Source organism: Salvia hispanica, chromosome 6, assembly GCF_029641045.1.
Source record: "Salvia hispanica isolate PSC_SH4W2 chromosome 6, Shi_PSC_v1, whole genome shotgun sequence".
Classification (NCBI taxonomy): domain Eukaryota; kingdom Viridiplantae; phylum Streptophyta; class Magnoliopsida; order Lamiales; family Lamiaceae; genus Salvia; species Salvia hispanica.
The window spans coordinates 24,012,517-24,038,185 of record NC_142697.1 but is presented as its reverse complement, the minus strand read 5'-3'; the positions used below and the strand labels follow the sequence as shown (position 1 = coordinate 24,038,185).

The window sequence follows — 25,669 nt, the reverse complement described above, 5'->3', positions numbered from 1 at the left end:
GGTAGTAAAACAAATACCAAATTCGTACATGAAAGTAATAGCATAGAAAATGACAGTGCGCTGAGGTGAGTTAAACATGAAAATATGTAGTATCAAGCTTCAAAATTTATTCTGGATCGAAAAATTTGAATTTGGATACATCTGGAAAATATGTTTTAAAAATGTCACCGGGTGTTATTGTTACTTCAACAAACTTTTTTGGAGTCTCTATGTACTAGTAATCATATATGTACGTCTGTCAAATTATTCTCATGGTATTGCCATATTTAAAGAAAAAAACAAAACTTGGCCCCATGATTATGTGATCTAATGAAATAATTGACACAAACAAGGTCATTCATAAAATGGCCAAAAAATACACTAACAATGACCGAAACAAGATCATCCAAAATTAACATGACGGAAAACCACACTTACAATGACCTAAACATGCCCTATGTATGATTTTGTATTAATGTCGAGTTTTGTGTACATCAAATCCCACGTAGAAATTGCGCAAACAATGTTTTGGGTGTAGTGCAAATATTGAATAGTACATTAGTCGTTTGACTAAAAATCGAATTGTTTAAGGGTATTGCAATCCCCTTGATATGTATGGTCGAAATACCGAACCATGACATAATGTTTACACTTTGTGTCATACTAAGTGTATATTTGGGTCATTTCAAAAAATTGTTATCTACATACAGACTTAAATTGAATTTCGTACAACAGAATACATCCAGGTTTCGAATACGTCATACTAAATGGAACATTGAGTCATTTTAACAATAACAACAAAATTACTATACCATTTCATCTTATGGGTAATTTGTGTCATAATAACCCATATTCGAGTCATTATATAATACTACGGAGTGCCAGAAAGGGTCAAACAAATATGATCAAAATGAGTACAATCAGTGATAATATATGTCTTACAACTCTGATAAGCCGGTCATAGCTAAAAAAGCAAACAGTAAATGTAAATCAAACGGACAATGCAAGTAAATGGCGTCCAAAATTAAAATTAAACTGAATTGAGTTCAAAATGAGAATATATAGTATCAAACTTCAGAATGGCTTCTAGATCTCCGCTTTTCTTTCTCTTAAATTTCACAACAGAACCCGTGTTTTCAAGCACGTCATTGAAGATTGATTGATTGTCTTCAAGCAAAGAAGGATCTGCTACGGTTTCCATTTATGGAGAAACGGTGCGGTAGACTTAAAAAAAAAATTATGAAATTTTATTTACATATAAAATAATGAATACCGACTGAAATTAGAAGATGAAAAACTTATATGAACATAAATTACCGATGAAATAAAGTGGCGACGGATTGTAGAATAATATTATCAACACACAAGAGATATGTTGAAGAAGATGTAAAAACCGTAAGAGTTGAAGGAAATTAGGATTAATTCCCCAATCAATCACACAAGGAAAATGAGAATGGAAAGATAGAAGTGCATGATTATAGGAATTTGAATAACAATATAATGAACTTGAATGACAATATTAACCTTTTGGTATTATAAGGGAATAAATAAATATGACTTGCGAAAATAATTGAGCCATTAGATCTTTCCATCTCAAGATTAAAATACCTAATCCTATGGTCTAAATTCGGTCTTCATTTCTTGATTTAAAGTGATACTTGTTTTGATCATTTCCCTATATATATATATATAGTTGTAATCAATGTCGAACCCTTCTTAAAGACCGAACTAGAGACCAAATCTGGGCCATTAGATCTAGTTTTTTGATGAGATGTGCTGCTGTGTAAATTTTTTTCGCTCTTCATTACAAGCCAATTTTACTTCATTGTATAGGTTTATTACTTCATTCCGTACGTAATACCTTGAAACTACAACATGTTTTTACTTGCTTTAAGTAGGTTTTGAAATGATTCAACATATGCTTCATTCGAATTCATTGACATGAGTTTTTACTTTATTCACATTAAAAAATACAATTTATTCAAGTGAGTTTATTACTTCATTCAGAAATATTATTACTTCATTGGATAAGGTTTTTACTTCATTCCGGCAGGACTTCAAATGCTTCTACACATACTTCATTAAAACAATTTATTATATTATTCCATGTGTTTATTACACCATATCAACACCGTAGCGGTGATGATAGATATTGTAGAGAGAAAGAACGGCACGCGACGGCGAAACTGCATTTACGTACTGGAATGAAGTAATAATTCTATTGGAATGAAGTAAAAACCTACTGGAATGAAGTAATATATTCTGGAATGAAGTTAAATCTTCGTTACGTGTTAGTATGACTTATTTACCTTCAGATGAATTAAAATAGATTGGTGATGAAGGCGAAAATAATTTATAAATTTGTGAATCTCATCCGTAAAAAACTAGATCTAAAAGCCCTAATTTGGTATGGTTCGGTGGTTCGGTCTTTAAGAGTGGGTTTGTGGATAATGAGACTCTATATATATATATATATATATATATATATATAGGGATGTATTCAAGTCATTATGCTAAATATTTGTAAAACATAAAACAAATCCTAAACCATTGATTTATTCAATCTGATGGCCGAATGTTATGCCATGTTTAATTAATAATATTACTTATAAATAAAGAAAATGTTAGTTTAGGTATAATACTCATTGCAGCGGTTATACACATTCCATGATTTTCTCCATTCCATCTACACGTATATTTCAGCCTTAATTTTCTTTGAATTTTTTTTTTATTTTCTACCATTATTCTGATCTCCTCATTTCACAAAATCCCGCATCTTTATATATATATATATATATATAGGGGTGCATTATAATGATAACCCCAATTTGTGTGATAACCCTATAACTAAATTTCCACCACACATTTTTAAAATATGTGGTCTAGATTTAATCTAAAAAAACTATCATTTTATCAAATAAAACTATCATTTTCGGATATATTAAGGGCAAAATTGTCATTTGATTTTAAAACGCCTCATTCAATTTCCCTCACACTCAAACCCTGCATTCAATTTCTCTCACAATCAAACCCTCTGAATCGCGTTACAAAGCATACGAATCGAAGGAAAAATCATCCGATTCTGGAATATGTCGAAGGAAAACGCTCAAGCATCATCGAAGAAAGGTTGGATGAAGTTTATTATTTATTTCACTTTTGATTTTGCTCGATTTTTTTTAGATTCTGTAGTTTTTTAGTGTAGATGTTTCTTATATTTATACAATATCGTTCATGCATGACAATATTGAGAACAATCTATATATTTAGATTTACATTATAAAATGATAGTTTCATGGGATAAAATGATACTTTATATTTGTGTGTGTGTGTGTCCTGATGCTACTGCTGCTGTGTTTGTGTGTGTTGTTGTGTGTGTCTCTGTGTTTTTGTGTGTGTGTGTGTGTGTGTTGCTATGTGTTTGGTTGATCTGTTTAAATGTAGAAATTGTGCTTTTGCTTGATAAAATGATACTTTGGGTGCATAAAATGATAAAATGATACTTTGTGAATAGTGTTTTATTCTACTTAAATGACAAGTTATTTGGGTAGATAAAAAGATATTTGTATAGATACAATGATGGTTTTACATTATAAAATGATAGTTTCATGGGATAAAATGATACTTTATGTTTGTGTGTGTGTGTCCTGATGCTACTGCTGCTGTGTTTGTGTGTGTTGTTGTGTGTGTCTGTGTTTTTGTGTGTGTGTGTGTGTTGCTATGTGTTTGGTTGATCTGTTTAAATGTAGAAATTGTGCTTTTGCTTGATAAAATGATACTTTGGGTGCATAAAATGATAGTTTCTGAAAATGATAAAATGATACTTTGTGAATAGTGTTTTGTTCTACTTAAGTGACAAGTTATGCCCTCTCTGCTTTTTTGAACTCATTGAAATTTAGAAAATGATAGTTTCAGAAGATAAAATGATAATTGCCCTTGATAAAATGATTGTTTCAGATTATAAAATGATGTTTTTACATTATAAAATGATAGTTTCATGGGATAAAATGATACTTTGACTTTATATAATGACATAAACTGTTTAACACACTGAAATCTTTTGTTTATTAGGAAAGAACATTCGTGATGATGATGATAATGAACATAGAACATTAGCAGAAGAAGTAGAACATATAAGAAATAAGAAGAAAAGAAAGAATGATGATGCAACTGATGGTAAGACAACTTCAAAGAAGGGCAAGGAAAAAGTTGTTGAAGATAGTACAGTCATTAAGACAGCAACTTTGGCAGGAAGAAGGAATACTGACTTCTTCGTTGACATGCTTCAATCTCTAAACAAGAATCAAAGAAGAGCTGTTCGAGAGATTGGGTTGGCGGACTGATGCACTATTTATTAGCACTAAAAATACCTGCAAGCATACATGATAGATCTAGTATAGCTAAAGGTCAGTACCGGGATATCGAACACATGGAATAAGATTGCAACTAACTACCATATACTAAGCGTCATATACTATCTAGAGACACAGAGTATTTTTGGTTTTGGTTTTATAAACTAGACATAAATATAAACAAATAACAAAAAAACATAAAAACAATGATACAAAGCAGGCGTAAGAAAGTAGAATTTTAGGATTCAAAACACAATTGACTTCCTTGAATTACGGTCTCTAGAGTTATTAAGTCGGTCACTTAACTAGATTAAACCCCCCCAGGTGAGAAATCCGTAGATTAGGTGTAATAATTGAAGTCCCCTTCTAATTCTTAGACCTAACTCCTAAAAGATCGTTAAGACCAATGACCTCACGTGAAACCTCAACTCTCCCGAGTTCTATTGAATTAAAGTGTGAATTATCCCTCGTCCAAGTCAACTATTTCGTCTCCCGAGTACTCTAATCAACTCTAATATGTATTCAAGAGGTAGCTAATCAATTGAATATAGAAGGCATAAGGATAAACCAAATAACTGCAAGAGCTAACAAGGAAAATCAATTGAATATCTTCACCAAAAAATCCACAAAAGATGTTCTACTCATAGACAAGTAAAAACTACAAATAAAGTACGAGACATGAAGAAATTGATAAAACCCAAGGTCGAATCTTCAATCTCCAGTCTTCTCTTGCCTGGATCTGCAGAGCTCCGCTCCAATGGAAGATGGAGGAAAATAAGTGTGGTATATGGGATAGAAGAAGGTGTAGAGGGGGAAGGATTGGAGGCTCTGAGGTGAAAGAATATGAATTATGTTAAGAGGTATTTATAGGGTGGAAAAAGGTTTTGCTTTGATAATTTTCGTGCCCTATAATAAATGGGAGAGATTGGACTTCACAATATAATAATATATTTTCTTCCGTGAATTTCCGCCTAAATTCCCGTCAGCTTTGACTGCACTGCGCAACGTTCGTAGAATAGGCATAACTTTCTCCACAGAACTCCGATTGAGATATGCAAGATATCCACGCGAAGTTCTTTCGAAGACGAAGAGAATGGTATATATTAAGAGCTGATTGGACTTCAAACTCGCTGGCAGAATGGGCTCGAACAGAGGCTGCTGCACCTTGGCCTTTTTGCACCTTTTTTTTTATCTTTCTCTATCATTTTATTAACAAACACATCAAAAATACCAAATGTATAAAATATGCAATTTAAGAACATAATTTGCATGATTGACATTTAAAATGAGTCAAATCTAGCCCTTAAAAACATGCAAAATCCGTGTTTGTCAACTCCCCCAAACTTAATTATTTGTTTGTCCTCAAACAAAATAAGAGAAAAACTAATAAAGAAACACGGATGCTAAGAACTAGATTTCATAGTTGCCTCAAATTTTTTTAACAAGAAATAAAGAGTTTGACAATAACACAAATCAAATCAAGCAAAGCTTATTAGTGCATTTTCATTACTAGCTCGTTGATCACCTTGAAGTACATGCGCTCACAGTGTTTAGAAGTGTGTTTATCACTCACTTTCAAAGTGTTTATTGGAAAAAGTGTATGTTCTCAGATCATGCAACATGCAAAGTTTACCATAGGCTTGCTCGAAATCTAATCACTCCTCTACTTTATGTAATTAAAATAAAAAATCCGAAAGGTCTTTATTTTAAGTTATAATGTAGGCTCTTTGGTAAGGTGAGGAAATATGGCTAAAAAGTGACTAAACCCAAACATAGCAAAAGTGATGAAGTTCTACCACATCAAACTTAGCACCCCACCAACAATTCAAATCTCAGTAAATTCTAGACTTTGTCTAAATTTCTACTCACTTCCCAAATTCCTTTGATTTTTTTTTTCTTTTCTTTTCATTTTTTTTACATCCTTTTTTTTTTCTTTTATGCACAACTGAATATCTCATTCAAACCTCAGATGTCTATGCACTTTTCACAAGTAAGCACACTACTTTTTTTTCTACCTTATCTCTCCAACTCTTTCACAAAATATAAACTAAAATTCACCAAGAGTGTATGGATATTCCCCTTTATTTAGCTTCCAAAGAATAAGGCTTTAAAGGCTCAAAGTGGCTAGCTAGGAAAAAATATTTTTGAATAAGGTCATTAATGTGGATATATAAAGTAGCTAAGAAGGATGGCCTAACGTCCTCTTTTATCATTTAAACACTATGTAGACTTAGGCAGACTAGGAGCAAGTTCTAGAAACAAATACATGATTGCAGATAAATCATACAAGAAAGAAATTTATAGCTCAAGTCTCACAAGGTATAAGCATGATTCAAAGCAAACAAGCAATTCATTAATTGTGCACATTTTAACTAAACCTTCAAATCAATGCATCAAGTCAACTCAACCAACACATAAAAGAACTTTTTTTTATCATAGGCAACTCGGTTTGATGTCCCTAAACATGAGTATTTCTAAGTTTTCTATGTTATGCTCATGACAAGATTCACCTCGGGTTTACTAAAATAAAAATAAAAAACTAACGAAAACAACTAAACTCACGGTCCACCACTTCATCCCCCCAAACTTATTCTAAACTACGTTAAGAATAAGTTTGAAAAGTCGGTAGGGACGTGAGTAAACTAAAAATAAAAATAATAAGGAAAAAAAATGATACCAATGTTGGGTTGCCTCCCAACAAGCGCTTGGTTAACATCTTTAGCTTGACGTTCTTTGAAACTCATAAGTTAGCCCCCATTCTCAGGACTTCCTTTGGGATGCCTTTTGTACCTACAATTTCGCAATGTGAGCATAGAATGAAGAAAATTGTAGTAGAGTACGATACATAACATGTGGCAATCCCCCAAACTTTAATCATATCAAGGCATAAAATATGGAAATCAAATTATCTACCTTAACATGATCAATTTCATCCCATGTATTCTTCGCTATCCCCCAATTAATTGCAAAAATTTTCAACAATAGACCAAGATCACGCAAAATAGTTTAAACTCCTAAAACACAATTCATGCAAGATAAAATAGTCTCGCAATACTATGAACATGAACTATGTGTATAAACAATCAAGCCAAAGTGTTATTCAATTTTCATCCACCAAGAATCAAACAAACTCAAGCACACCCAACAATAATTTCTTACAAAAATCCAACACTCACAAATTCACTATGAATAAATCCCAATGAAATCATCACCCATCAAACTCCTATCAATACTCCCAATATATATATCAACAACAAGGTCATTCAATGAAAGAATTCAAGATCAAACCTCGGAAATTAAAAAAATGTACCTTGTGGTGATTAACATTTAAGCACATGAATAATCGGTAGAATCCAAAGAATTTGATTATGTGATTTGAATTTGAAGTGTGTGTGAATTATGTGGAGAAAATAAAATAAAAATAGAGGGAAGGAGGGTGTAGTTTTTCTTTAAAAAAACAAATTTGTAAAAAAAAAAAAAAAACGAAAATCAGAAGCAAAGGAAAAAGGAAAAAAAAATAAAAAAATAATAGAAAAAAAGTAAACGAAAAAAAAATTCAAAGAAAAGAGTTTTTTTTTTTATATATTTTTTAACTTAAGCTCTACGGAGAAAAACTTAAGCTCTACGGAGGAGAAAACTAAAATAATAAAAACAAGAGAGCAAGCATATGTTTATATCTCACCCACGCTCTACGGAGTATATCAAATGTTGTAACAGATAATTGCATCTTCCATAGGAGCGGAGAGTAATCCATTGTTGTGCTTCGTGCTCCTTCAAAACAAATAAAAAAAAGAAGAAAAAATCAAAACAAAACTATACAAAATATTACACTCCAAATTAGTATTATCAACCGTTCTACAATATCAGCTTAAAACAATAATATTCCCCGGCAACGGCGCCAAAAACTTGATGCACTATTTATTAGCACTAAAAATACCTGCAAGCATACAAGGTAGATCTAGTATAGCTAAAGGTCAGTACCGAGATATCGAACACAGGGAATAAGATTGCAACTGACTACCATATACTAAGCGTCATATACTATCTAGAGACACAAAGTATTTTTGGTTTTGGTTTTATAACTAGACATAAAGAAATAAATAAATAACAGAAAATATAAAAATAAATAATATACAAAACAGGCTAAGGAATGTAGAGTTTTAGGAACTACAATCAAAAGCTAAAATCCAAAAGACTTGAATTACGGTCTCTAGAGTTACTAAGCTATCACTAAGGTAAAACTATATCTTCTCTCGAAGCATACAATTTGTAGATTGCTACCTAGAAGCGAAGTGTCACTCCTAGAACTAAGGCAACAACTCCTAAAAGCTCCTAAGATAAATTTGCTTCATTCAAAGGCTCAAATCTGTCGATTATATTGGCAAAGACTTCAATTTCTCCTCTTTCAAATCAAACTACTCACTTCCCAGGTATTGTAGTAAAATCCACATGCATTCATAAGATGGCCAATCAACAAATGTATAAGCACAAGAGAAATCGAAATAACTACAAGAGCTAACAAGGAAAAACAATTGAATAAATAACTCAAAATCATAGCATGTTACCAAAAATTCTACAAAAGATGTTTAATACTCATAGACAAGCAAAACAACAAAAAGTACTAGACATGAAGAAAAACAAAACAAAACCCAAGGTTGAATTATGCAATCTTCAGTCTTCTCTTGCCTGGAGCTGCAGAGCTCCGCTCCAATGGAAGATGGAAGAATTATATGTGGAATATGAGATGAAATAAGTATAGGGCATGGAGAGGGTTGGAGGCTCTGAGATGGAATATTATGAATTAGGTTATGGGGTATATATAGGCTTGAAAATGATTTATAATTGGTAAAAAGTATCCTCCAAGTAATGGGAAACAAGGTAAATTCGAATTCTCCAATTAATAGGAGAGATTTGGCAACAATTTCTTTCCTTCCTTAATTTCCGCCTAATTTTGACTGCACTGCGCAACGTTCGTAAAATGGCCATAACTTTCTTCATAGAACTCCGATTTAGATGTTCAAGGTACCCACGCGAAGCTCTTTCGAAGACGAAGAGAATGGTATATATTAAGCACTGGTTGGACTTCAAACTCTTTGGCAGATGGGCTCGAACAGAGGCTGTTGAACCTTGACCATTTTTGCACCTTTTTTCTATCTTTTTCTATCATTTATCAACAAACACATCAAAATACCAAAATATATAATATATGCAATTTAAGAACATAATTTGCAAGATTGACATTTAAAACGAGCCAAATCTAGGCCTTAAAAACATGCAACTGATGGTAAGACAACTTCAAAGAAGGGCAAGGAAAAAGTTGTTGAAGATAGTACAGTCATTAAGACAACAACTTTGGCAGGAAGAAGGAATACTGACTTCTTCGTTGACATGCTTCAATCTCTAAACAAGAATCAAAGAAGAGCTGTTCGAGAGATTGAGTTTGGCGCACTCCTAAACTTCAATATAAGAAGTTTCCCAAGAGCATTGGCGTATTATCTGATCTACAACTTTAACCATAAAAGTTCATCAATTGAGTTGAACAGTGGGGAATCACTGTTTTTAGATGATGAAGATGTTCACATAACTCTTGGGTTCCCGATTGGATCTTTACCTATCAATAAAACCAAATTTCAGAAAAATATCCACATCAAAACTGAAATTGCTAGATTCTGTAAAGGTGGAGAGAAAAAAATGGTGCCAAAGTATGTTGTAGAGCAGATGGAGAGAGATAAAGAAGGTGGTGAGTTGTTTAAATGAACTTTTATGGTTCTCATGGAGTATGCCTTGATTAACACTCCTGCAGATGGAAATATCACGCCAAAAATTTTAGATTACATAGCTGATGTTGAGAAGATCAAAAAATATAATTGGTGTAGCTATGTCATATCTAGATTGCATTAAACACAAAAGAGGTGGAAAACCAACATAGCAAAGATATTTACTGGGCCAATTATCTTTGTAGTGGTAAGAATATATTTGTTTTCCATTGTCTATGAATCTATTTACAGAAAAACTAATATTTAGTTTTTGTTTAATGTAGGCTTGTTACGTGGACAGAATTCTCTTTGAAAAAAAAATGGTGCCAAGATGTTATCCAACAGTTAAAGGATGGACTGCCGAACTGTTGAAAGAAAGACAAAGAGCAGAAATGGAGAATTCAGCTTTTGGTCTGGGTCATAAGTATGACCGATATAAAAAGCAGCCACATGAAGAAAATGATGAAGATGACGAAGATGATGAATCTCAAAATGTAGAAGTTTTGAAGACAAATGATCATGATGAAGTGGGGACAACCAGTGAATGGGAGAATTTCATAGATGAATGGAAGGAAACTGCCAAGAATGTTAAAGAATCTCAATAGCTTTAAGATAATCTGTGATACAACGAGAAATGCAATGGGATTGAGAGAGAAAGGTGTGCAACATGTTATAGAAAGTCAGAATACAATGGCACAGGCTATAAACAATGATGAAACTGTTGATCCTGAATGGATTGATATCATGATTGAGTTAACTAAAGCTGCTGAGAGGACATATATACTGAAAAATAGGAATGAGTTCCCTACCTTCACTCTGATACCTGAATGTGATGACAGTCCTAATGAGAATGATGAATTTAATCGGGAAAAGGATATGGAGAAGGAGCAAGAGAAACAGAATGAAAGTGAAAAGGAAATGGCTGATAAAGCAGCTTGAAAAGAAAAGGAAAAAGTTTCAGAGAAAGAAGTTCAGAATGAAGAATATGAGGTAACTTTTAAAAATGATAGTTTAAGTACATAAAATGGTGTTTATATGGTTAAAATGATATAGATTTGATGATGTTATTTGGTGGTTCTGTTTTATTTGAAAACTGATACTTTTGCATCATAAAATGATAGTTTAAGCGGATAAAATGATACTTGCATGATAAAATGATAGTTTCGGGTAATAAAATGATAGGTTCTGTGAATAAAATGATACTTTTGTTTCATAATGATAGTTTTAGATTTTTGGCTGATAATATGATAGTTCCTATGGGTAAAATAATATCCCTTCTGTCAATAACAATTTATATTTTTTTAAAATGAAAGCATGACAGAGTTGATACCATAATATCCACTGTCATGGAGGATATAAATGATGAAACAGGAGATGATGAAGTTTTAAAACAGAGAGAAGAAAATTTGAATAAGGACAAAGGGAAGAAGATGGTTTCTCTAGAACCTCCAGTCGAAAAGGAGAAAGTGGTCAGAACAACAAAGAAAATTGTTGAAGCAATGTGCTCTCCCTACAATGTCAGAGCAGTAAATCTGAAAGGAAAACTAAATAAAGAAGAGAGAGATATAATGTAGTTGATAACACATGAAGAAAGTGAATAGTAAGTTTTGAATTACATAATTATATTCTTATTCAGTTCTTTTAACTAACATTAAATATGAATTTGAAATCAGTTATGAGGTAGTTTATGAGAACGACATGATCAGAATGTTCAAGATTGATTTCCACAGCCTTACTCCACGTACATACGTCTGGATCAACATCATAGATGCATGGGTTGTGTTCCTCAACTACAATGAAAAATTCAAATCAAAGGCATCACCGAGTCGTCTTTTCATCAACACCGCACCTACGGTACAGTAAACGAGTAAATAAATAATAGTATTACATTAAAAGTTAAATATATTTACAAAAATGTAAACATGACAGATTTACAACATTACTGCAAGGAGATCTGGCTGGACTGAAGTAGAGAGTCAAGAATGATTTTGCTCAAACTTGAATGAATTTGTGTCAAAGATTGAAAATTTCAAATGGGAAAATTATGACATGGTAAGTCATAATTAGATATACATTACAGAACAGGGGTGCGTTATAATGATAACCCATATTTATGTGATAGGCTAATAACACTATCATTTTATGGGTCAAAAGTATCATTTTTACTAAAAATGATATTTATACACGATAAAATGATATTTTTTCAGCATTCATAAAATGATACTTTTAATCCATAAAATGATATTCTATTCTATAAAATGATACTTTTCATCCATAAAATGAGGGTTATTAGGTTATCACCATAAATATGGGTTATGATATGATCACATCCCTTACAAAACAACATACCTATATTTTTGAAAATGACATTTGTATATAATGTTTTGAAAATTAGATATTCTTTCCGATCTGGGCGTACGAACATTATTATATCATCTGCTTCAATCTCAAAATGCAAATGATGGATGTGATTGACAATTCTCTGGTTAGTGAAGATTTAATTGAGAAGAAATATGAAGATACACCAAGTACTCTGGTATGTTTAATTAAATGCATTCAATATTCATTAGTTAAAATGCATTGAATATAATTGAGTACGGAACATAATATCATTTTTAATCAACCTCATGTATGTTTTGTGTTATTTGAATAGAAAAATTTCTTCCGAATTTATCTTAGAAATGGAGTCATCAATGGGGAGAACTGTCAAACTGTCAAAAACCAGATACATGAATATGACATGGCAGAACGATACAAATAAAGTTGACTGTGGAATTTATGTAATGCGCCATTTGGAGACTTACATGGGTAGTCCTGTTCGTAACTGGAATTCGGGTGTAACAAAGAAGGGAACAGAGTCTTTCATAAAACTCCGTGCCAGATATACTGAAGCATTGCTTATTGGAGATACTAACAAGAAGGCTTTTGACACATTTACAATGATACAGAAGAAGTTTGAGAATGACAGCAAAAAAGGAGAAATTGATGTTGAAAAGATGATTAGAGAATTTAAACCCCCTGAATACTAGCTTGTATGACTTGAGAATAGAGTTTTGTAATAGTGGTTTCGAATATAATGACCCAAGATTATCAATTTATATGCTACAAGTATCATTTTGTCATTATATAATTCAGAAGTATCATTTTATCTGCTGCGAGTATCATTTTATAATTTTATCAGTCAGAAGTATCATTTTATCAACTTATATATCATTTTGTCAGGTTAAAATATCATTTTTTCCGTTGAGAGTATCATTTTATCAGCTTACATGCCATTTTTTCCAGCTTATATATCATGATATAAGGTTACTGTCATTTAATTTGCTGCGAGTATCATTTTTTCAGGTTTAAGTATCATTTTATCAGTTTATAAACAAAAGAATCATGTTATCAGCCAAAATGTCATTTTATAAGCCCAAAGTATCATTTTATTAAACAAAAATGTCATTTTATACACTAAAAATACCTAAAGTATATCAAATGGCTTCAATCATTCTTCTCATTGACTCTACCACAATTTCTTGAATAATGACGACCCAGCTCATGACATTTACCACACCGTCGTAGAGGCTTATTTGCTTTCCTTATTGCACTCTCCCTCTTTGCTACTCTGCCACTAGCTGATCCTTTGGTACTAACAACGTCTGGAGGATGTACATCAATTACATCAGGTACTGCCATTCCATAAAAATCCTAAACCATCTTCTTCTTTTCAATGACTGAAGGTGCTGCACAATTTCCAAATATATGCTCTTCCAAATCATCAAGACCAGCACTTAACAAAGACAAATGATCCATACTCCCCTCAGACTTTTGGACTAATCGATAAAAGTTGGAGAATAACTTTTTCTTAACTTCCTGCTTTTCATCCAAATCTGCAAGATAAAAGATAACATTATTACAATAAATACTATCATTTCTCTGAATAATTGAATTTTTACAAATAAGGTTAAAAATGGAGCACACGTTCAAATGGTTGTTGTTCCTCAGATGGTAGACCATGGGCTGCCTTTAGTAAAGAGCTCTTCAACCACCTTCGACCAAAATATTTCTCAGGAATGAGATTAGCAGACTTATTCTTCAACAAACAAATATATGACAACATAACAAACCAATTTTGGAAAACTTCTTGCAACTACAGTCGAATGTGTCTTGCTTACAATCATACTTAACATCCCATGTTCTACCATATTGATCCTTGACATGATGCATCTTGATGTTATCCTCAACAGTTATAGAAACAATCTCACATACCGTACTTATTTCCTGTGGTACATGTTTGAAAATAGAATCAGTGTAGATTGTAGATGCATGCTTCTCAATAGGCAATTGGGTTGACAAATCAGGAATAGTTGAGTAATCCAAGTAGTTCAATCGTGAATTGGCATTCCTTTGATCTCCCACAGCATAATTAAAGAAATTGATGAACTGTACAAGATTTTCACGTGGCTTTGTGTAGTTTTTAAAAAGCTATTCTCCGATTCAGACATCGATGTAGTCCTAAGAAGCGACCCCATGGGAAAATCTCGAAAATAAGCAGGAACCCAGAATTCTCTATCTTCAGACATTGATCCAAACCAGTGCACGTCTTCTAATCCATACCGTTCCATTATATCATTCCATATTATATCAAACTCATCAGGCTCTAACAAATCGGACCAAACACATGCATTCAACTCTTTTTTGAAATCTTCATTACCAAGTAAAGATTTGGGCAACTTATCTGACACCTTAACCATGATATGCCACATACACCATCGGTGCCTTGTTTGTAAAAGTACTTGTTGAACAACAAGTTTGATCCCCCAATCTTGATCAGTGATAATCAATTTGGGTGCTACCCCCATGCATCGAACAAAACAACCAAACAACCAAGAATAGGAGTCTCTACCTTCACTTGATAACAAGCCAGCTCCAAATGTAACTGGTCTAGAATGATTATCTTTTCCAGTGAATGGAGCAAAAATCATGCAATACCTTCAGAATATAACATAAAAATGAATTATATTTTCATGCATATAGAAAAGTATCATTTTATCAGCTATAACTATCATTTTATCAACCAAAAGTATCATTTTATCAACTGAAATATAATCACCCAAGATTATCATTTTATCAGCTGCAAGTATCATCTTGTCATTATATAATTCAGAAGTATCATTTTATAACATAAAAATGAATTATATTTTCATGCATATAGAAAAGTATCATTTTATCAGCTATAACTATCATTTTATCAGCCAAAAGTATCATTTTATTAGTAAGAAGTATCATTTTATCAGCTGCAAGTATCATTTTGTCATTATATAATTCAGAAGTATCATTTTATCAGCTATGACTATCATTTTATCAGCCAAAAGTATCATTTTATCAGCTATGACTATCATTTTATCAGCCAAAAGTATCATTTTGTCATTATATAATTCAGAAGTATCATTTTATAACATAAAAGTAATTTAATCAAACAAAAGTATAATTTTATGTCTATTAGCAACAAAAGTAATATACCTGTTAGTGTTGTATGTTGAGTCAAATGAAATTACATCTCCAAACATATGATAATTTCGTCTTGAAATAGCATCAGCCCAGAAGAGTCTAGTTAACTTTCCATGAGATCCTATCTCAATTTCATAATAGAAGGCATCAGATGATTGCTTTTGAGAACGCATATAATCAAAAATCATTTGAGCATCTGAACCATCAATATTGGACATAATATCACAATAACCATTTCTAATATCAATAATATCACATCCAACATTTTCAGGTCCACCCATTATCTCCTTCAAAAGTTTGAATGTGAGAGTGGGACCAATATTACACCTGCCACAATCCTCCATAAACCTCCGATGGATAGGATCCAGATTGCGATTGGCCATCATAAAATGCCTATGCTCATCCGCAACCATTAAGTGATTATGATACTCAACAAACTGATAAACCTCATATCCTCTGCTCTTGCCATCTGAAAAATATCTCAAATTGAGCTTAGCAAGACATTCACACCTAAATGACCGACACCTACGCTTCTTAAAAGACACTTCAGTTGATTAGGATGCATGACCAGGTATAAAATTCTTAGAGCCTTGTCTGCTGCAAGCCAAATACTGCCACTTAGTAATACCTTGAACTGATTTGTTACCCATTTTACAAATGCCAAAACCAACTGAACGAGCATAATGTTCATAGAAACCAACTGCTTCTACTAATGTATTGAATTTCATACCAATCATTGGCTTCAAAGCATCATCACAAACAGGAATGTACATACCTACAAATCAGTAAAAGTATCATTTTATCATAGTATCATTTTATCAGAGTATCATTTTATCCGACAAAACTATCATGTTATGCAGTAAACCTAACATTTATAAGCCAAAAGTATCATTTTAACACATAATCGACAATACATAATATAATCAAATAAGAATTTCAGTACATCAGAAACATAAACCAATCGACAACTAATATTAATCTAAAATCAAATTCAATACATGAATATGAACATAGTTAATAATGATTGTTACCTTCGTTATTTGCTACAGATTCCATCGAAGCAAATTTTCACAGCAATTGAAGAGGTAATCAATGAAAATAAGAACGCAAAATTGAAAACATCTTCCCGATCACAATTATGCGACAAATATGAAAACAAAATCTGGAGACTATAAAATAATGAACAAATCGAAGAAAATCTAGAGATGTTGAAATAAAATAGGCGAGAAATATGAAAGATGAAGATGAGAGAATCGATCTGTTAATTGTGAAGATGAAGATGAAGGTGAGAGAATTGAGTTCAAACAGAATGAAAGCGTGAATCGCGCGTTTGGAGTAAAATTCATAAATTAAATGAGAAAATTACATTTTTACCCCTCTGCGCCTTTTTTATGAAGTAAATCTAAGTTTGAATCTCAACCACAAGATTATCAAATATGTGTGGTCCAGATTTGGTTATAGAGTTATTATGTGATTTGGGGGTTATGATATGATCACATCTCTCTCTCTCTCTCTCTCTCTCTATATATATATATATAGGGTCTTGTTAGGTTGAGATTTTTGGGCTTAATTGAGAATTGAGATGCAATCTCAACCACTCATTCACAATTTTCGCGCGATGTCAACAGCGTGTAGTTCATGTCAACAAGGGGGTATTTTTGTCATTTTCGCGCGATGTCAACTACAGAGACATTATGTCAACTCTAGCTTCAAAGTCTTCAAATCTTCAAATATTCAACATTCAAATCTTCAAATCTCTTCAACATTCAAATCTTCAAATCTTCAACATTCAAATCATCAAATCTTCAAATCTTCAAATCTCTTCAACATTCAAATCTTCAAATCTTCAACATTCAAATCTTCAAATCTTCAAATCTTCAACATTCAAATCTTTAAATCTTCAAATATTCAACATTCAAATCTTCAAATCTCTTCATCATTCAAATCTTCAACATTCAAATCTTCAAATCTTCAAATCTTCAACATTCAATAAAATAGCACTTATTAAAATGTCAACAACTAACAAATAACACTTATAATTCACATATCAATACCGAGAATATCGAATATCAATAACTCGTATTAAAATGTCAACAACTAAAAAATAATACTTACAATTCACATATCAATGCCGATAATATCGAATGTCGACAACTCGTATTAAAATGTCAACAACTAACATATAACACTTACTATTCACATATCAATATCGAGAATATCGAATGCCAACAACTCGTATTAAAATGTCAACAACTAACAAATAACACTTATAATTTGCATATCAATACCGAGATTATCGAATGTCAACAACTCGTATTAAAATATGAACAACTAAAAAATAACACTGACAATTCACATATCAATACCGAGAATATCGAATGTCAACAACTCGTATTAAAATGTCAACAACTAAAAAATAACACTTACAATTCACATATCAATACCGAGATTATCGAATGTTAACAACTAACAAATAACACTTACTATTCACATATCAATATCGAGAATATCGAATGTCAACAACTCGTATTAAAATGTCAACAACTAACAAATAACACTTACTATTCACATATCAATATCGAGAATATCGAATGTCAACAACTCGTATTAAAATGTCAACAACTAACAAATATTCCCTCCGTCCCCTATAATTTTACTCACTTTGACCCGGCACGAGTTTTAAGAAATGTTATTTGACTTTGATTTAAATGAAGATATGTAGTGAAAAGGGGTGTCTCATTTTGATTTTTTTTAACTTTTTGTTGAAATATTGATTTTGTGGCTGTTGGAGTATAATTAAATTTTTTTCTTCCATTTTTTATTCTAGTTAATGTTTTAATCATCCCTACCACGCACAAATCTGCTGCCCAAAATTAGAAACATATTCTGCCGAAATGCTGCAGTATATTTTCATAAAACATCAAATTTGAATAAATAGGCTGCTGCATATTTTCATAAAACTTCCATTACATTACCAATTGCAGTTTTTTGGAGGGAAATCCCAAATCCCATTAAACTTAAAACAAATTCTAGGAGGGAGTACAACATCTTTACACACAAATTTAGGAGGGAAACTCCAACTACCACCATCAATAAAAGGACTACCTACACAACTAAAGAAGTGTTTTTAAACATTTGCCCTCAGAAAATATTCATCACTGGGCTATGGAGCCTGCTGCCGGAGACATCGCCGGAGATATTGCCGGAAATAGAGCCAGAAACAGAGAGTCACATGTCATACCAGTGACCACCAAAAATTTGATAGCTCAAAGTCTGCTACAGTCGAGCCATTTAGGTAATGTGCCATATAGAGGTTTTCAGAAGACAACAAAGGAGTTTGGAGTGACCCGGAAGACAGTCTATACGATCTGGTTAGAGGCCAAAAAACAGATCCAGAGTGGACTACCTGTCAACATAAGAGACCGTGTTAAAGGCTTCAAGCACAAATATGAAATTCAGCTTGATACTAACAAGGTAAGATCTCTTTCAATCCTTGAAAGAGGTACCATCCGTAAGATGGCTGTGAAGCTTGAGTTAAGCAAGACTACCGTAGGCAGGATGGTGAAAGATGGTAGGCTCAGGCCACACACAAATGCAGTTAAGTCACTACTTACTGCCGCAAACAAATTAGCAAGAATGAAATGGGGTCTCACTCATGTTCAACTAGTGGTGTTCAATGGTATGCTCAAATATCACACAATGCACAATGTAGTGCACATTGATGAGAAGTGGTTTTTCATGACTAAGACTACGGATAGATACTACCTGCTGCCAGATGAAGAAGAGCCATATAGATCATGTAAGTCAAAGCGATTCATCACGAAGGTCATGTTTATGTGTGCTGTGTGTAGACCATACATTGCAGAAAATGGAGAAGTCATATTTGATGGAAAAATAGGCATTTTTCCATTCACTACTAGAGAGTCAGCAAAGAGAGGTTCCAAGAACAGACCAAGAGGCACCTTAGAGACAAAGCCCATTCAATCAGTGAACAAGGAAGTCATGAGAGAATGCCTCGTTCAAAAGGTACACTGTTTTTGTTTCCATTTTTCTGCATCCCACTAAAACACATCACATATATATGTGCAGATCATACCAGCAATCAAGGCTAAATGGCCAGAGAATATAAGCAATGAGATATTCATTCAACAAGACAATGCCAGGCCACACATAAACCACAATGATGCAGAATTTCAAGCAGTAGCAAACACAGAGGGTTTCAAATTCCATATCATTTGCCAACCACCTAATTCCCCTGATTGTAATGTGTTGGATTTAGGTTTTTTCAGAGCCATCCAGTCTATACAATATGAAAAAGTGGCTAATGGAGTTGATGATTTGCTGAGGAATGTGCAAAGCTCTTTTGATGAACTTAGTGCACAAACACTCAATAATGTTTTCCTGACTCTTCAAGGTTGTCTTACTGAGATATTGAAAGTGGAAGAGGGAAATGGCTACAAAACTCCACACATGAAAAAAGAAAGGTTATCAAGGCTGGGGATACTTTCAATCACTTTGGAGGTTGAGGAAGAGATTGTCAAGGCTGCTGTGGCATACCTTCAACAACCTGATAATGATGTCAGCACATCATATGACATCTCAGGTATCAGGAAAGCTGTAGGCTTCTAAGTTCAGTAAGCATTTTTTGTCAGTTGGGTGTGTAAGCCTCAGGATTAGGTGTGGTTTATGCTACCAACTGTTTTTTGTCATCTTTTGTAAGGCCTCCAGACCTACAAGTGTAGGGGTGGCTTCTAAAGTCCTAGTCCCTCAGAAAATTGTCGTCATAGGGCAGCCTCCAAACCATACATGTATATGGGGTGGCTTATAAGGCTGCTTAACTAACAACACAGCCTCCTAACCATTGTATAGGGGTGGCTTATGTAATGACTTTGTATGGTTTTGTAAAGAGCATTTTCCCTCAGATAGCATGGTTATATTAACTTAAAAATAAGCCTCCTAACCTAACAAGAGGGGTGGTTTACTAACACATAGCAAAACATCACATGGAACAGATCAAGCAACTCATCGTAGGGAGCAGATCAAGTCACACATAAGCCTCCAAACCTAACAAGAGGGGTGGCTTAGTAACACATAGCAAAGCATAACAGATCAGTACTAGGAACTCATCATAGGGAGCAAATTAAGTCACACATAAGCCTCCTAACCTAACAAGAGGGATGGCTTACTAACACATAGCAAAGCATCACATGGAACAGATCAATAACATTTCTGAATTAGCATCAGCTCAATATCAGAAGCACAAATCAATAGCAGCAACACAAATAGCATCATCTCAATTAGCAACACATGAGCAACAGCAATCATAGGGGCAAATGCAAAAAGCCTCCGACCCAACAATCATCCACACCAACACCCACAACCTCTCACCCAACCTACAACCACAGCCTCCAACTCAAGCAAAAAATCACAGCCTCCAACCCATGAAACAACCGCAGCCTCCACACCCAACAAACAAGCATAGCCTCCAACCCAGCCTCCAACCCAACAAACAAGCATAGCCTCCAACCCAGTCTCCAACCCAACAAACAAGCATAGCCTCAAACCCAATCGGAAAACACCAAAATTGAGAGACAACATACTTAGATAAGATCTAAAAACTTGGGCAGAAGAATAGCAAGCATCTGCCTCTCAACGTCAGAATACACACGGTGGGGGGTGGCTTGAGCTTGATCGATGGGGGAGGCTGGTGGAAAGCCGGAGGAGGTGGCTGGTGGTGGTGGACCGTAGTAGGGGCATCCACAACCACAGTCAACATACTTGGGAATAGCAAGCATCTGCCTCTCAATGCCAGAATACACACGGTGGGGGGTGGCTTGAGCTGGATCGATGGGGGAGGCTGGTGGAAAGCCGGAGGAGGTGGCTGGTGGTGGTGGACCGTAGTAGGGGCATCCACAACCACAGTCAACATACATGGGAATAGCAAGCATCTGCCTCTCAATGCTAGAATACACACGGTGGGGGGTGGCTTGAGCTGGATCGATGGAGGAGGCTGATGGAAAGTCGGAGGGGGTGGCTGGTGGTGGTGGACCGTAATAGGGGCAACCACAACCACAGTCAACATACTCGGGAATGGATGAATCAAATTGGGTTTCGGGAACAACAGTGTCGGTTAGGGTTCCGACGACGACAGATTCTCCGATGGCGGAGTTAGATGGCCAAAGATGTTCCGGTGTATCTGGAACAACGAGATCTTCCAGATCTAACAATAAAGAACAAGGAGATGAGTCGGCTGAGTAAGCCATTGCATATGGATCTCTCAAGATCTAGGGTTTTCGACGAAATTGGGGGTGGGGGTGAAATGGTAGAGTCAGTGGGTGGGAGTGAATGTGAATAGGTGGGTGGGAGTGAATGTGGAGAGGTGAGAGTGAAATCGGACAGACCGATTAATTGTGGGTGTGAGGAGTGTTTTTTTTTTGCCATTTATGTTTAATTTGAAATGGGTAAAATTATGTGGGACGGACTAAAATGGAATACTGGGTAAAATTATGGGGGACGGAGGGAGTAACACTTATAATTTGCATATCAATACCGAGATTATCGAATGTCAACAACTCGTATTAAAATATCAACAACTAAAAAATAACACTTACAATTCACATATCAATACCGAGAATATCAAATGTCAACAACTAAAAATAACACTTACAATTCACATATCAATACCGAGATTATCGAATGTTAACAACTAACAAATAACACTTACTATTCACATATCAATATCGAGAATATCGAATGTCAGCAACTCGTATTAAAATGTCAACAACTAACACATAACACTTATAATTCACATATCAATATCGAGAATATCGAATGTCAACAACTCGTATTAAAATGTCAACAACTAAAAAATAAAACTTCTAATTTACATATCACTACCGAGAATATCGAATGTCAACAACTCATATTAAAATGTCAACAACTAAAAAATAACACTTATATTTCACATATCAACAGCGAGATTATCGAATGTCAACAACTCGTATTAAAATGTCAACAACTAACAAATAAAACTTATAATTCACATATCAATAGCCAAATGTCAACAACTCGTATTAAAATGTCAACAACTAAAAAATAAAACTTATAATTTACATATCACTACCGAGAATATCGAATGTCAACAACTCATATTAAAATGTCAACAACTAAAAAATAACACTTATATTTCACATATCAACAGCTAGATTATCGAATGTCAACAACTCGTATTAAAATGTCAACAACTAACAAATAAAACTTATAATTCACATATCAATAGCCAAAATATCGAATGTCAACAACTCGTATTAAAATGTCAACAACTAACAAATAACACTTATAATTCATATATTAATAGCAAGAATATCGAATGTCAACAACTCGTATTAAAATGTCAACAACTAAAAAATAACAATTATAATTTACATATCAATACTGAGAATATCAAATGTCAACAACTTGTATTATAATGTCAACAACTAATAAAAAATACACATATTAGGCCTTAATGTCAACGACAAATATTTTCATGTCAACGACGTATATTATTTATGTCAACAATAACGTTTTACATATAATTCATGTCAACAAAAATGTTTTACATATAATTTAAGCCAACAACAATTTTCATAAAATTTATGCCAACGACTTATATAATTCATGTCAATAACAAAAGTTATTATGTCAACGAGCTGTATAATTCATGTCAAAAATAAACATTTTCATGTCAACAACTTATATAATTTATGTCAACAATAATATTTTAGGCAATATCACAAACACTTTATCTACACAACTCAAAAATTTCAGCAACACAATCGAATTAAAAACTACATCCATATATTTCACATACCAATACCGAGAATATCGAATGTCAACAACTAAAAAATACTCCCTCCGTTCCATAGTAATAGAGGCGTTTCGTTTTGAGCTCTCGTTTAGAAAAAATGATAATAAATTGTTAATGTGGAGAAAGAGTAAAGTAAGAGAGAGAATAATGTAGTGAAGAGTCTTATCTACTATATTTTCTCTCTTACTTTACTCTTTCTCCATTTTAACTATTTATTATTATTTTTTCAAAACGAGTGCTCAAAACGAAACGCCTCTGTTACTATGGAACGGAGGGAGTAACACTTATAATTTACATATCAATACCGAGAATATCGAATGTCAACAACTCATATTAAAATGTCAACAACTACAAAATAACACTTATAATTCACATATCAATACCATGAATATCAAATGTCAACAACTCGTATTAAAATGTCAACAACTAAAAAATAACACTTATAATTCACACATCAATAGTCATAATATCAAAATGTCAACAACAAACTTTATTTATGTCAACTACGATGTCAGCAACAAACTTTATTTATGTCAACTATTATGTGAACAATAACATTTTACAAATAATTAATGTCAACAACAAATATTTTCATGTCAACGACGTATATTATTTATGTCAATAACAACGTTTTACATATAATTCATGTCAACAACAACGTTTTACATATAATTTATGTCAACAACATTTTTCATAAAATTTATGCCAACGTCCTATAAAATTCATGTCAACAACAAACGTTATTATGTCAACGAGGTATATAATTCATGTAAAAAAATAAACATTTTCATCAATTTAGTCAGTTGCAACTTCAAAACTGTTGCATCTACATATATAGTGTTTTACAAGATCCCAGACTTTCCATCGTTTGTGGAAGCAACAAAATCTATTCTAGCATCAACAACAAAATCTATTCTAACAAAATCTATTCCAACAAAATTAGAGGAATATCTCAGTCGATTTTCAGTCAGATGCTAGTGAGTACTATTGTTCCAAAATTTCACAAACACAGATACAAGAAGTCATTCCAAAAGTTCCATCCAATAATTCGGTAACTACAAGTGAACAAAGATTCTAATGAATCAAACACCACATTAATTTGCATTTGTTAGAGCAAGGCAACATTTTCAAAATTGCAGTATACATAAGTAAAACAAACAATTGCAACGCATTTCCACATCAATCTGAAAAATCCAAAGCATCACACAAACAATTCGATTCATCCCCAACAAACTATCTTCCGATTCATGTTTCAACATCATTGAAGCAAACCACATTATCATAATAAATGAATACAAGAGTAAAATTGAAGCTTACGCAGTGGTCTCTTGTCCGCCCCCTTGAATCCCGGTGCTGACAAAGAATCCGGCAGGCTTCCCAGCCAGCTTCTGCTCCTTCCACTATTGAGCAGTCGAATCGAAGAACGCCTTCATCTGCGCTGCCATTGAGCCATATCTCGTGGGGAAACCGAACAAAAATCTATCGGTGGCTGCCAAATCGGCAGGCGATCCGATCTCGGGGATCGAATCGTCCTTGGGCGGGGCCTGCATTTTGGCGAGGACATCGTCGGTCAAGGTCTCCGGGACTCTGTAGAGCTCTGTCTCGACGCCGGCGACGGAGTCGGCGCCTTCTTCATTCGGCGCGGCGGCGATGAAGCTGGATTTTCCGGTGCCGGATTGGCCGTAGAGGAGATAGCTCCGCTTCCAAACACAGCCGAGCTTGTGGTAGTACTGTTTCGATTTCAGAAAATTCTCCAAATCGTGCCGGATTTTCACCTTCAGATCCGGATCGAGAACAATCACGTCGAAATCGGCGAGGTGATTGAACAGAACCAACTTCCATCTCCCGTCGCAGTGGTTGTAAATCCTCAATTCGTTCCCTCTCTCCTCAATTTCATCGGGAACGACGAATTCCCCAAATTCGGCCCCGGCAGCGGCAGCGCCGCCCTCACCACCGCAATCGACGATCCCCCTGATTCAGTCGAATTTTCTGCACAAAATCAGCCGATCCCTCGCAGACCTCTCACCCGACCTCGATGCCGCGATTATTGCCGCCGTTGCCGCACGCGCCGAGCAGCGACCGCGCAAACTTACCGATGGAGACGATTTCACCACCGCGGCGAAGGCGAAGCGCGACCAGCTCCGACGAAATTGGATCTGGATTTAGAACTCCGCCGCCTTGCGTGAGAGATTGGCAAATAAGCATAAAATTACTATTATGTCCTTTCATATTAAATTAAT

The 25,669-nt window shown here is 34.1% G+C and overlaps 1 protein-coding gene and 1 pseudogene across 1 annotated transcript; both read left to right on the top strand.

Annotated features, from left to right (window-relative positions):
* The first annotated feature begins 10,476 nt into the window (after positions 1 to 10,476).
* On the top strand, positions 10,477 to 12,070 carry LOC148923399 (uncharacterized; annotated as a pseudogene).
* Positions 12,071 to 18,745: 6,675 nt separating this feature from the next.
* On the top strand, positions 18,746 to 20,209 carry LOC148923398 (uncharacterized). The gene is made up of 2 exons (XM_089060250.1): positions 18,746 to 19,606; positions 19,670 to 20,209. Exons 1-2 carry the CDS (start codon positions 18,746 to 18,748, stop codon positions 20,207 to 20,209), a joined length of 1,401 nt encoding a protein of 466 aa, XP_088916376.1.
* Positions 20,210 to 25,669: the final 5,460 nt, after the last annotated feature.